Source organism: Coregonus clupeaformis, chromosome 37, assembly GCF_020615455.1.
Source record: "Coregonus clupeaformis isolate EN_2021a chromosome 37, ASM2061545v1, whole genome shotgun sequence".
Taxonomy (NCBI): Eukaryota; Metazoa; Chordata; class Actinopteri; order Salmoniformes; family Salmonidae; genus Coregonus; species Coregonus clupeaformis.
Genome location: NC_059228.1, coordinates 17,992,213 through 18,007,212, shown reverse-complemented (window position 1 = coordinate 18,007,212; position 15,000 = coordinate 17,992,213). Strand labels below are relative to the sequence as shown.

Genomic DNA, 15,000 nt, shown 5'->3' with positions numbered 1-15,000 from the left:
TGGGCGGTCTAGGTCTGACCCCTACCAATTAGGCTGACCCCTCAACAAAGATCAGGTCAGGCAGTGCCCTCTGTATCCACTGTAGTACTGATTTTGTGGGTGTAGGTAGTCTGGCAGACTGGGAGGAGGTAGGCTGTGAATAATGAACACTGCTGTGCTGATCACACCTGGTACACACACAGCATACACTACAGGACACAAATTACACACATACAGTACATACACACTCACCCACATTACACACATCAACACGAACACACATCACAGATGCCAACACACACTGTGATGCATAGACAGAAGCAATACCATGAATAGGGAAAGAGAGAGAGAGAGAAAGAGAGCGAGAGAAAGAGAGCGAGAGAAAGAGATACTGTATAAAGAAAGCAGAAGAGCGATTGAGCCTCTAGCCAATGTCCAGGGTGTCTGCAGGTGAAGGCAGGTTGTCGGTGACTGTGAGAGGTGTTAATTGTTATGGACTGTCTCTTTCCGCCAGGCCCCATCGGGAGAGGAAGAAGCAGCCACGAACCCAATGGAGGTGACATTAAACTGGGCACAGATCACACCATCACCCCCTTACATTGGGCCAGAGCACCACATCTATATTCATCTTTAAAATCAAATTAAAGACTTCACTGTCCCAGATGTTAAATAATCAAGTTTAGCCAGAGGAAGCAAAGGTTAGAGAAAGAGAGAGGGAGGGAGAAAGATTAGAGAGCGAGGGAGCGAGGGAGCGAGAGAGAAGAGAGCTAACTATAGGGCCAGTGGGTTCACATCCCAGATGAGGAACACTAATATTAAACTCCCTAGTTGAAGTCTGTCGAATCCCCAGATTTAGAGCCAGCCTGCATGCTAAGCTATAAGCTAAGCTATTAGCTACCAAGCCATAAGCTAACTGAGCCAGTTAACCAGTTAGCTGAGGTAAAGAGATAAGACTGAGCTAATCTCTGCAGTCCCAGTTAATGGGATGAATCCTGGAGGATCACTCATCACACATCTGCAATACCCACAGACACAGACAAATATTGTAACCCATCTCTCTCTCTTCCTCTCTCTCTCGTTTGCTCTCAATCAGAAAATTGTCTTCTATCCTCCAAAGCTTCCTGTCATCCGTTTCCCCTCTCCCCCCTCTCCCCCATATCCCCTCCTCCCCCTCTCCCTCTTTCCCTGGCTACTGAAGGCACATCTGTGTATCTCTGCCAACTCCTCACCCTCGACTTCATCAATGAGTCACATCTCTATTACTGCTGCTCAGCGTTGATAGAGGTTGGTCATCAAAGTAATTGTAAAAGGCACATATGCTGTTGTGTCACTGAGGCTTACTGAGGTCTGGGGAGGTTCTCTGTAGCCAGTCACAGTCTCTGTGTTCTTGTCACAACTCAGCAGTCTCTCTTCTCTTTAGTGGTGATGACCAAATAAATGAATCATCTAACACTGTATTAGCTCAGTGGTGGGGCTGTCACTCACAGGTCACAGAGAGGACACACACACAATGATTCCAGATGGCACGGCTGCCCCACAGGTTTTAAGTAGCCACCAACCCACCGACCGGCAGAAATATCACACCCAATCTCCGTCAACGCCCTGTGTAAAGTCACGGTGTGAAACCAATCATTTCTCTTTAACTGACTTGTGAGGAGGCTAACGCTGCAAATGCTGCCTGACACACTCTCCCTCCCGACTGGCTTCAGAGTAAATATAATTGGAGGGACTGCAGGATGAAAGAAAGAAAGAAAGAAAGAAAGAAAGAAAGAAAGAAAGAAAGAAAGAAAGAAAGTAAGAAAGAAAGAAAGAAAGAAAGAAAGAAAGAAAGAAAGAAAAAAAGAAAGAAAGAAAGAAAGAAAGAAAGAAAGAAAGAAAGAAAGAAAGAAAGAAAGAAAGAAAGAAAGAAAGAAAGAAAGAAAGAAAGGCAAAAAGGACAACGTCTGAGTTTAATTCAATAACAGAAAAGCTGCGAAATGGAGAGTTAAACATAAAGAGAAGGGCGGGCCAGAACAGTAATGATTGGGAAAGATTTGGTGAAGTGGTAAAAGAGGATGATAGCAGTGTACTACTACATTATGTGTGATGATTGTGAGACACTATACAAATTTGACAGTCAAAAGACAGAGACTTTAAATAGGGAACTAAATAGGGCCAGGTTAGTCAAGGGAACTATAGCCTACTGTTCAGATGGGTTAAATGGAATCTGAAATCTGGACACTGACTGTAGGTCTATAACCTCTCAGAATTAAGCATTTCTAGCAGTAAAATGATACACCAAATGTAGGCAAAATTTTTAGAGGATAAATATTATCTTGAGAGAATGCTAATGTGCAGTTAGGTACCGTCTGTAGAGGTGCTATCTTAATCAGCATCATAAAAGCTGATAGTATTCCAACCACATGAAATATGCATCCAAACCAAACTGAAATCTTATCAGAAACATGTTGGGTCGTTTTCAGAGCTTTCTATTTCCTTATAACCAGTCAAACTGAAATCTTTCCCATTTATTTAGAGTTATTGCATTTTACATTTTACATTACCGTGGCTTGATGACTCATTGCGAGCTCACAGAACAGAGCTCCGGGCAGCTGAGCGGAAATGGAAGAAAACTAGACTCCCTGCAGACCTGGCATCTTTTCACTCCCTCCTCTCTACATTTTCTTCATCTGTTTCTGCTGCTAAGGCCACTTTCTACCACTCTAAATTCCAAGCATCCGCCTCTAACCCTAGGAAGCTCTTTGCCACATTCTCCTCCCGCTGAATCCCCCCCCCCCTCCCTCTCTGTGGATGACTTCGTCAACCATTTTGAAAAGAAGGTTGACGACATCCGATCCTCGTTTGTTAAGTCAAATGACACTGCTGGTCCTGCTCACACTGCCCTACCCTATGCTTTGACTTCTTTCTCCCCTCTCTCTCCAGATAAAATCTTGCGACTTGTGACGGCAGGCCGCCCAACAACCTGCCCGCTTGACCCTATCCCCTCCTCTCTTCTCCAGACCATCTCCGGTGACCTTCTCCCTTACCTCACCTCGCTGATCAACTCATCCTTGACCGCTGGCTATGTCCCTTCCGTCTTCAAGAGAGCGAGAGTTGCACCCCTTCTCAAAAAACCAACACTCGATCCCTCTGATGTCAACAACTACAGACCAGTATCCCTTCTTTCTTTTCTCTCCAAAACTATTGAGCGTGCCGTCTTTAGCCAACTCTCTTGCTATCTCTCTCAGAATGACCTTCTTGATCCAAACCAGTCAGGTTTCAAGACTGGTCATTCAACTGAGACTGCTCTTCTCTGTGTCACAGAGGCTCTCCGCACTGCTAAAGCTAACTCTCTCTCCTCTGCTCTTGTCCTTCTAGACCTGTCTGCTGCCTTTGATACTGTGAACCATCAGATCCTCCTCTCCACCCTCTCCGAGCTGGGCATCTCCGGCGCGGCTCACTCTTGGATTGCGTCCTACCTGACCGGTCGCTCCTACCAAGTGGCGTGGCGAGAAGCTGTCTCCGCACCACGTGCTCTCAACACTGGTGTCCCCCAGGGCTCAGTTCTAGGCCCTCTCCTATTCTCGCTATACACCAAGTCACTTGGCTCTGTCATATCCTCACATGGCCTCTCCTATCATTGCTACGCTGACGACACACAACTAATCTTCTCCTTTCCCCCTTCTGATAACCAGGTGGCGAATCGCATCTCTGCATGTCTGGCAGACATATCAGTATGGATGACGGATCACCACCTCAAGCTGAACCTCGGCAAGACAGAGCTGCTCTTCCTCCCGGGGAAGGACTGCCCGTTCCATGATCTCGCCATCACGGTTGACAACTCCGTTGTGTCCTCCTCCCAGAGTGCGAAGAGCCTTGGCGTGACCCTGGACAACACCCTGTCGTTCTCCGCATCAAGGCGGTGACCCGATCCTGTAGGTTCATGCTCTACAACATTCGGAGAGTACGACCCTGCCTTACACAGGAAGCGGCACATGTCCTAATCCAGGCACTTGTCATCTCCCGTCTGGATTACTGCAACTCGCTGTTGGCTGGGCTCCCTGCCTGTGCCATTAAACCCCTACAACTCATCCAGAATGCCGCAGCCCGTCTGGTGTTCAACCTTCCCAAGTTCTCTCACGTCACCCCGCTCCTCCGCACACTCCACTGGCTTCCAGTTGAAGCTCGCATCTGCTACAAGACCATGGTGCTTGCCTACGGAGCTGTGAGGGGAACGGCACCTCCGTACCTTCAGGCTCTGATCAGTCCCTACACCCAAATGAGGGCACTGCGTTCATCCACCTCTGGCCTGCTGGCTCCCCTACCTCTGCGGAAGCATAGTTCCCGCTCAGCCCAGTCAAAACTGTTCGCTGCTCTGGCACCCCAATGGTGGAACAAGCTCCCTCACGACGCCAGGACAGCGGAGTCACTCACCACCTTCCGGAGACATTTGAAACCCCACCTCTTTAAGGAATACCTGGGATAGGATAAAGTAATCCTTCTACCCCCCCCCCCCCTTTACTAAAATAAAATACATTGTAAAGTGGTTATCCCACTGGCTATAAGGTGAATGCACCTATTTGTAAGTCGCTCTGGATAAGAGCGTCTGCTAAATGACGTAAATGTAAATTGCATTTTCTCCCTGGTCCCTAAACGTATTTGCTCCGTGAAAGAAGCAGAGATGACAGAGAAAACATTACTGATGTGAACTGATTCATTCTATTGATTTATTCTGGTGAGCAGGGGTTTATTTAGTATTCTAGGGCAACATGTAATGACAGAAGAGAAGCTACATGTATCTAATTATAAACAAGCATATCTAAATCAGGCAAAAATAATTCCTGCAACCTCTGTCCAACATTTTTTATACTATTTCTGACTGTAGCCTACAGTACATTTTCTGTATTAGCGGGTTAGGGTCGGGTGCAGGCCTCAGATTTACCCTTTATCACATATAGTCGGGCGGTTGTGGACGGGTTATTAGTAATTGCGGGCGGGTGCGGGTGAACAAACAGCTGACCAGCGCACCACTAGTGGGGTAGACGTTGGGTTAACAGCTCGGTTAAATGTGCCTGTTCACTTAACTCTGGGTCACAGACTCAACTAGAAAACCCAGAGAGAATGTCCTGTGCTATATGAAATATGGTTCTATAATTCTAGCAAAATGACTACTGTACTGAGTGCTTTGGGTGGTGGATGTTAAATGCTAGGTGTCTACTATTAGCACTGAATGTAATGCAAAAATGAAAAACTATTGAGTGCAAGGGCTTGTGATGTTAAATGTTTCAAAAGGCAAAGGTGCTAAATGTTCGGAGTGGCTGAAAGATATGGCGAGAGTGTGGAGGTGGGGACAACGTCTTGATAGTCGGACTCAGATACACTTTATTTCTTCCTCTGTGTGATGTTTCCACTTCAACCCAACCCTCTGAAGGTTCCTTTCTGTCTAAGATAAAGGTATGCTGGTATATGTGTGTGTGTTTTTCCCACTTGGAAACTCTGGGCAAGCTCTCACCGTCTTCCTTCATAACTGTTACAAGCTACACCACTGTCAAAACGTCAACACCAAGCCTAATTCCATGAGAGTGGTGATGGGTCTTTTCTTTAACTGAGCCAGAGCGGGAAACAAAGACTGGGCGGCACAGCAGCTAACTATAGCACACACAGCGATACACATGCTGTCACTTTCAACACACTCATACACACACACACACACACACTCATACACCCACCCACACACACACACACACACACACACACACACACACACACACACACACACACACACACACACACACACACACACACACACACACACACACACACACACACACACACACACACTAATACACACACACACACACACACACACTCACACACACACACTAATACACACACACACACACACACACACACACACACACACACACACACACACACACACACACACAAACACACACACACATACACAAACACACACACAGATACAGGAAATACACAAACACACACACAGATACAGGAAATACACACACACATAACACACTAGCACCTAAACCAAAATCCTCTAGTCACTTGAAACAATGACAGAGTACCTCAGTGGTCACCCTATTACAGTTTTTTACAATCACTTTGGCACTCATTTCAGAACCTTGACGTAATTTTTCAAAACTCTAGACACAAAACTCAAAACGGTCATCACTTGTAACACAGGCTGTCCAATGTTCAAAACATTGCATTGTGCATTCATATCTTTAAAGAACTCTTGCACTTGCACAATCATTGGTTCAAAAAACAAATTTATTGTGAAATACCAATGAAACGTTAATTTAGATCACCCACACACAAGCAACCGATAGTTTCACTGTGTCATTGTTCGTACAATCATTAAATATTGTAGTACAAAATAGGTGATACATGTTTCATTATGGTACTACATGTAAATACATCCCTGTAAAAGTACTGCTGTAGTAGAGAGAATACTACAGACACAGTGGAATCATTGAACAAAATCTGAAATATGTTGATGAAAAACTATACAGTACTGTAAAACATCAAATGCAGTGTTCCTCACCTTGCTTGCTTGTACTGTAAAAAGCAAAACATAGGAGTGATTACTGTACTTCTACATTTTCATCAACTCTGTCTTGTGGATTTGGCCACAGGTTCTCATCTACATCACAATGGATGTTTTCATTAGCCAAACATCTTGGAAAAAACCTTCGGGCATGGCGAATCCAGGCCTGACACTGGTCTGCCGTGATGTCATTGCATGTGTCATCCATGGCCTGGAGAAAAGTGACTTGTTCATGAGGGCGCCTATCATAAACCTTCCATCTCCATGTGGAGAAAAATTCCTCAATCGGGTTAAGGAAAGGAGAGTATGGGGGTAAATACAGGGTGGTAAATTGTGCATGGGCCTGAAACCATGCTTGCTCGGATTTCATTGGACACTCTTTGCTGTTGCTGCCGCTGTCTTGGTCCGTGGCCTTGTCCTCTACCACGTTCCCCCACACCTCTCAAACGAGGCCCACGACCACCTCTCAGAAGGGGTGCTTGTCCCTTGCCATTCCTTTGACCAACACGTCTTCCTCGTCTTCCTCCCACCACTGCTTGACCTCTATTGTGACCTGGATCTCCATGTTACAGTACGTATCGCTATATTGTTGCAAGTGGATCCCAATCAATTCTTTATATACTCGTTCCATAATGTGAACTCAATCATCAGTAACAAGTTGGCAGAATTGGACAAGCAATTACAAGGGCCTTCATCCATACAGTGCAGTACTGTCAATACTGTAAATAGTCTGAAAAGGTGGTACATGGGACCATAGAAACGGTGTCTGATAAAGAATGATAATGAAATATTACATCCATAGATAATGTAGTCTAATTCATGCTCCATGCTAATTGGTGACAATAAATCTCGTTATCTTGAAACTTTCATGATCTAAACATGGAATATTGTTTGTCTGTTTCCATACAACTATGCATTAAGAGTAATGCAACAGTTACTTATCATTTTGAGCAGTTGTATCAATTGATAGTTGGATAATTGTAAAGAAATGAATAGACACTCATCTGAAATGTAATGTGTGAATTGCCTTTTGAAATAGTAGTACTTTGATGTTAAGTTGTGTCATATTGAACAGGTGATTTTTGTTAAATGAACAAATGATCTTAGTTTTATGTGTATTGTATCCAAGCAATTGAAAAAAAGTGTTAGAGTTTTGAAAAATGTGCATGTTGATCATTGGTTGTGAGTTTTGTGTCTAGAGTTTTGAAAAATTACGTCAAGGTTCTGAAATTAGTGCCAAAGTGATTGTAAAAAACTGTAGGCTGAGCTTGTAGTTACACACTCAAACAGTTTTCAAGGCTAGTTGACATATCCTCTTTAGAAATCACACTCCTCACACACAGACAATGACAAGCACACATAGGGCTATAAGGTAACAACGCTATGCTCTGACAAGCTGGCATCTCTAATCAACAGAGGCCTTGGCGTGGGACTGCAGTGCTCCAGATATCCACCAGGTGGTGTTTACATAGAACGTCCTTCTTCTGAATAGATGGGGCAGTATGCCAGAAGCCACTGATCGACGGAGCGTCGGGAATGTCACACCCAATCGCCTCAACACACTCTCACACGCACACGCACACGCACACACACATTCCTGGACAGATGTGCTCACACACTGGCAGTCAGGTGGTCAAAGCTTTCAACTCACCGGCGCTGACGGTGATGGCCTCGATGAACTGGTCTCTCCAGCTGTTAGTCCCCACCAGCAGGGCCAGGTTAGTCTTCTTAATCAGCTTGTCCACAGTGTTCTGCACAGGGAACACCAATCACATGGAGTTCAAGAGGTGCACACTGTAGAAGTGCGTGGAGGGAAGCAAGGCCATCTAGTCTACATATAGGACACATTATCATTACTGTTTCTGTCCTTAAAACATATTTACTGCTCTATAATAATCATGTATTAAGAATAAACAATGAGGGTAAAGTCTGTGTCGAGAGCGTGAGAGAGCGAGGGTGTTGTAATTACTGCCTCAAGGCTATGGCATGTAATAGCTACAGTAGCCAAGAGCAGTCCTCAGGAGCTATGTGATGATGTCATAGGCAAGAGGGAAAGAGACGTGAGGTTCAGTCCCTTTACTGGGCCTTTAGCTGCATCCTCTCTTTGATAAAGGTTGGTTCCCAGAGGACAGCAGCAGGCGTTCCTAGAGCATGCTAAGGAAATCAAGCCTCATCAAAGTACGTATAGATCCCCCACAGAAGGACACCCCTCCTTCTCCTCGATCCATCCCTTCCTCCATCCTTTCTTTCAGAGGAATCTATTAGCTAGCTCCTGGGATGACAGCTGGATAGCATCCCTCTCCTCCTTCCCTCCTTCCCTCACCATCAGAAGGAAAATCCAATACTTATTTTCTTTGGAAGGAAACTTAAATGGTAATTGAGTTGACTGAAGCTTTGTAATATAAATGGTGGGTTGTCTGTGCTCAGGTTCATGCAGAAATGGACTACTACACAATTCTCCCCAGCTCTGCTACGGTCTCTAAGATAATGTATTAATGTTTAGAGAAATAGAGGGACACCCTCCTGACTTTCCTGAATTCACCTACTGTCCAAACCCTAGCTAGGTGTGTTGGTTTGAAGTGGTGCAGAAGAGGAGGGAAGAGGGAGAGAGGGATATCCTATAGGCTACGTGCTCCTATACTGTCTGCAAATCACCTACTTCCTCTGCCCTATCTGGCTAGAGATTCTGGGTCTTGGTTGACGACAATCTTAAAACAGCAAAGTTGCAGACTACCGTCTGAAAGTATAAGCTCTTTTAAAGCAGCCACTTGCTATGACTCTCTGAGGTTAGAGGCAATTAAACTCTCCAGCCCCCCCAGGATAGAAAGTACTACAGCCAGCTATAGGATCCATAGGCCCCTCTCCCTTCCCCAGCCTCCCACCCAACCTCACACTGATAGCCACTCCAGTAAGAACAGGACATGATCAGTCAAGTGCTCAAAAGCACACACCCATCAGTCGATGCCTGTCTGAAGAGTGTGTGGGAGAGAGAGGGAGCAAAGAGCATGCACATTTGCGTGCACACACACACACACACACACACACACACACACATCTTAATATTCATGACAATCACATCTCTGTTTGTCTGAAGAGTGTGTGTGGGTGAAAGAGGGAAATGCACGCGCGCACACACACACACACATTGATACACACACACACACACACACACACACACACTACAAATGCAGAAACACACACACACCTTAAACTCGTAGGATTCCTCAATGATGATTTCAAGTTTGACGTGATCCCCCAGTGTGGGTCGGCCCATATCAGCGATGCGTTGGTCCTCATCATCCACTGCGGTCAGTGGCGTCTCCTCTTCCACCTCCTTCACAGCCACCTCTGTAGCTGTGAGACAGAAGAATAACTTTGTAATTGACACCCATGACAACTGACATGTTGTGTAGTAATATTGTGGAAGCCATAGACATGAAAGTGGATCATTATGGAACTTTTTTATTTATTACACATATATTTGTTTACGTAACCTTTATTTAGCCAGGTAAGTTATGGAGAGCAAAATTATCTTTGACATCCAGACTAAATTGTCATTTCAACAAGAATAACATGATTCCAACCATTACATTTCCCATCCCCCAGAATAATACTAGGTAATTGAACAGGTGACAGTGAAAGCTGTTTAGCTCCGCCCCTCCCCATCGCCCACCACCTCCACGCCATCATATCCATCACTAAGAGAGGTGGCTGGGGAGTGCTTCCACGTTCCCAGCAAGGGAAATGGGATTACTATGGGAATTGGCCCTGCAGTCTCTCTCTGATAGGCAGGCTCATTCCGCTGGGTCGGAGTGGCGATGGGAGGAGGGTAGGAGGGAGGGAGTGGAGAGGAAAAGGTTTATAATGATTGCTGAGGTGATGGGGGAGCAGGGAGGGATAACAGCAGCACTATGTTTATAACTCCCAATCTAAAGTGTGCTGTGTAAAAATGTAAGATTATAATGTGTGAATTATTTGAAAGAACTCATCCACCTGTTCAATTCATGTCAGCATGACAAAACATTGAGGTGAGGGTCATTTATGTGTTTTTCATAGGTGAAAGTAAAAAAAAGATGTCTTGGTATTTTCTTTATAAATGTTTGAATTATGGGAGTATACATATCATTTCAACAAACACAACAATTATGTTTGTTGAAAAGCGGAAAGGGAGAGCTATATTTCAAACCTATTTCTGAGTTGCTAGGTCAAGCAATGTGGTAACTAGCATCTTAATAAGCATTGGGGGGTGGTTGGGGATGGTTGTCACATGGAATGTGGTGTTGGTTGTCACTTTCAACTCTATTGTAACCATATTGTTCAGGGACATTGCCACTGCCACTGCCACTATACAATACATTCCAAGCTCCTTTGTGCTGTTGCTATAGAGACCTTCCTTCACAGTAATCACAAACACCTTTGGCCAACATATCAAAATGTGTTGGGAATATATAGTGAGAGCGTTTGCACATTGGGAAGACGTCTCTGAGACATCAGAATAGAATGTTGATGCCTGGTCGGCCACATAAACCCATTTCATGAAGCTCCCGATGAACAGTTATTGTGCTGAGGTTGCTTCCAGAGGCAGTTTGGAACTCGGTAGTGAGTGTTGCAACCAAGGACAGACGATTTGTACACGTTAAGCGCTTCAGCACTCGGCCGTCCCGTTCTGTGAGCTTGTGTGGCCTACCACTTCTGTGAGCTTGTGTGGCCTACCACTTGTTGCTCCTGGACGTTTCAACTTCACAATAACAGCACTTACAGTTGACTGGGGAAGCTCTAGCAGGACAGAAATGTGATGAATTGACTTGTTCAAAAGGTGGCATCCTATGACGGTGCCACGTGGAAAGTCACTGAGCTCTTCAGTACAGGCCATTCTACTGCCAATGTTTGTCTATGGAGATTGCATGGCTGTGTGCTCGATTTTATACACCTGTCAGCAACGGGTGTGGCTGAAATAGCCGAATCGACTAATTTGAAGAGGTGTCCACATACTGTTGTATATGTAGCGTAGAACCAATACAGCTATGCAGTACCATACACCCTTGACCACTATTTGACGAAGACCTTGGCTTGAAAAAACAACAACATATTGCAGCATTCTTCAGCTACTGCTGTAGGCAGCTATTTATGATGTGGTGTCGTTATGGCTGTGAAGGAAACTAGTTCTTATCATTATTAGAGAAGGAAGGGTTGAGTCAATCTACGGGTTGACTTCATTTAAAAAAGAAAACAACTCTTCCCCGTGGTAAATGCGCATGCAGGGACTGTAGCTAGTCTACATGTCTGGACTGTTGACCAGGGGTCTGATAGAGCTTAGATCCATCGTCATCAGTAAAGATGGAGGAGGGACACATATCAAGAGAGAAGTGTCACTTGGGGAACAATGCCATTTCTCTGGTGGTGAGAGTCCAATCTGGAATACCCTCTCTCTCTCTCTCTCTCTCTCTCTCTCTCTCTCTCTCTCTCTCTCTCTCTCTCTCTCTCTCTCTCTCTCTCGCTCTCTCTCGCTCTCTCTCTCTCTCTCTCTCTCTCTCTCTCTCTCTCTCTCTCTATTTCTTTCTTTCCCTCTCTCTCTCCTGCTCTCCTGTCTGTAAGGTGGACGCCATAATGAGATGTTGTATCCCTTTATGGCGTCTGTGAGTGCATGGGCAGCACAACTGAGACAGATACAACAGTGTGATTGCTATACATCTCTATGTGACAACGGGACAGAATGAGGAAGTGGATAGAATCTAATTTCTTATGACTATCATTAAAATTAACGCATTTATAAAATATTTACTACTATGTATAGCTTTGTAAGACTATAAATGACCAACCACCCAGCTTTGGAGTAGTTAGAAGGTCTATTTCCCTGCTTTTCAGAGGAGCTGGCAAGTAGTTCCTAAAGACTTCTAGCAATTGCGCTAAGCTAACGATATGCTACCTTCAACCCAGAGACATAAAAATGGTATCCACGAGTTCGTCTGACTCTGGGTAAGTAGGAAAAAACGTAATTGCCTAAATCCCTTTAAAGGGCCCTTAAAATCCAAAGGAATGCATTTGGGTGTAACTGAAACAAATATGACAATTAATAAAAATGCCTGTCCAGTACACCCATCATTCAGCTATGCAGTCAGTCTAGACCTTATAGTCTCCCTCCAATGTTATATAAGAGAGGGAAGATCATTATGACTCGATTCAGCTGGGTGAGAAATATAATAAAATAATGCTATGCTGCTGTGATCGTCTGTTCACAGTGTATAGCTAAAACATAAAAAAATTGTTTTATTGTCATATACACCGGATAGGTGCAGTAAAATGTGTTGTTTTACAGTGTCAGCCACAGTACTATGGCACCCCTGGAACATATATATTAGGGTTAAGTGCCTTGCTCAAGGGCACATCGAGAGATTTTTCACCTTGTCGGTTACTGGCACAACACGCTAACCGCTAGGCTACCTGCCGCCCCCTAAGAGTGGAGGGAGGGGAGAGTTGGGACAGAAAACCTCCACCACAAGCTTACAGAATCAAGATCAAATAACATTTTCTGTGGACGTTCTACCAGCTACTTCAGAGCCAACAAGCCATTGTTGTATTCATGTACAGTGTTCTACAGCGTTCTACATGTGCTCGGTGAGGCTGGAAGGATGTTCTGTCACTATATTATAAAACTTGTCAAGTTGTGAGAGGAAGATGTCATACCATGACCTAATTTCACCCCTCTGAACACATAGACCCATGATGATATCGCTGTAAGCTGACATGACTTTGTAGTGAGAAGACATAGGACTACTGTGACTTGTGAGTCCTATTAAACCGTGTGAATTCAAATCCAATATTATGATGATAAAACAAAGGGTATGAGTATCTCCTGCTATTATCTAATACGAACCACACAGGGTTCTATTGCCTCTATGCTCTCTCTCTCGCTCCCTCTTTCCAAATCTCCTCTCTCTCTCTCTCTCTCTCTCTCTCTCTCGCTCCCTCTTTCCAAATCTCCTCTCTCTCTCTCTCTCTCGCTCCCTCTTTCCAAATCTCCTCTCTCTCTCTCTCTCTCGCTCCCTCTTTCCAAATCTCCTCTCTCTCTCTCTCTCTCTGCTCCCTCTTTCCAAATCCCTCTCTCTCTCTCTCTCTCGCTCCCTCTTTCCAAATCTCCTCTCTCTCTCTCTCTCTCTCTCTCGCTCCCTCTTTCCAAATCTCCTCTCTCTCTCTCTCTCTCTCTCGCTCCCTCTTTCCAAATCTCCTCTCTCTCTCGCTCTCTCGCTCCATCTCTCTCTCAATTCAATTCAATTCAATTTAAGGGCTTTATTGGTATGGGAAACGTATACTAACATTGCCAAAGCAAGTGAAGTAGTGAAATAAAAAGTGAAATAAACAATAATAATTAACAGTAAACATTACACTCAGAAGTTCCAAAAGAATAAAGACATTTCAAATGTCATATTATGTATATATACAGTGTCATATGATGTGCAAATACGTAAAGTACAAAAGGGAAAATAAATAAACATAAATATGGGTTGTATTTACAATGGTGTTTGTTCTTCACTGGTTGCCCTTTTCTTGTGGCAACATGTCACAAATCTTGCTGCTGTGATGGCACACTGTGGTATTTCACCCAGTAGATAAGGGAGTTTATCAAAATTGGGTTTGTTTTCGAATGATTTATGAGTCTGTGTAATCTGAGGGAAATATGTGTCTCTAATATGGTCAAACATTTGGCAGGAGGTTAGGAAGTGCAGCTCAGTTTCCACCTCATTTTGTGGGCCAGGTCTGCCTACAGTGGCCTCTCTGTCTCTGTCTCTGTCTCTGTCTCTCTCTCTCTCTCTCTCTCTCTCTCTCTCTCTCTCTCTCTCTCTCTCTCTCTCTCTCTCTCTCTCTCTCTCTCTCTCTCTCTCTCTCTCTCTCTCTCTCTCTCTCTCTCTCTCTCTCTCTCTCTCTCTCTCTCTCTCTCTCTGTGGTGTGTTACGGTAATGTAGAACCACCACTGTCGCCCAGTGCAGTGATCTGATTTGGTGCGAAGGGAACCATTCAGAAGGCCATTTCCAGTTCGCAGCAGAGCAGTGCATTGTGGATTAGCATCAGCTCCAACGCCATTCATTCCCCTCCATCACCCCACCATTCAAACCCAGTCACACTGGCGCAACCAGAGGAGGGCGGAGGTAGAGGGGCCAAATCAGGACCAAAGACTGTGGAGGAGGATATTGGAGCTGCTTTTTCCATTACTCAGGGTGCTTTAGTATGACTCGGTTACTAACCATGTTTGTATTGTATATTCTTGTCTTGACTATGTACCACATGAACAATTACATTCTTAATTTTACAGCAACAACCTGGATAAATAAATATGCTTTCAAAATGTGTGAACCGGTGCAGCTCAACGTAGCCTACTACTGACTGATACGGCTGAAAATGCTTCAAAACGGTCTCCGAGGCCAAATCACGCCAGCTGAACAGCATGTAAGCCTCAACTACCATGAGAGGCTGGT

General features: G+C 44.6%; 1 protein-coding gene across 3 annotated transcripts in view; it reads right to left on the bottom strand.

Annotated features, from left to right (window-relative positions):
• Positions 1-15,000, bottom strand: part of LOC121553329 (sodium/calcium exchanger 1) — a 169,300-nt gene that overhangs the window by 17,452 nt on the left and 136,848 nt on the right. For all 3 annotated transcript variants that reach the window (XM_041866358.2, XM_041866359.2, XM_041866360.2), the window contains exons 4-5: positions 9,735-9,883; positions 8,181-8,280 (exon numbers count right to left, since the gene is read on the bottom strand). In XM_041866358.2, coding sequence (XP_041722292.2) covers positions 8,181-8,280; positions 9,735-9,883 — 249 coding nt within the window. The remainder of the gene's footprint in view (positions 1-8,180; positions 8,281-9,734; positions 9,884-15,000) is intronic.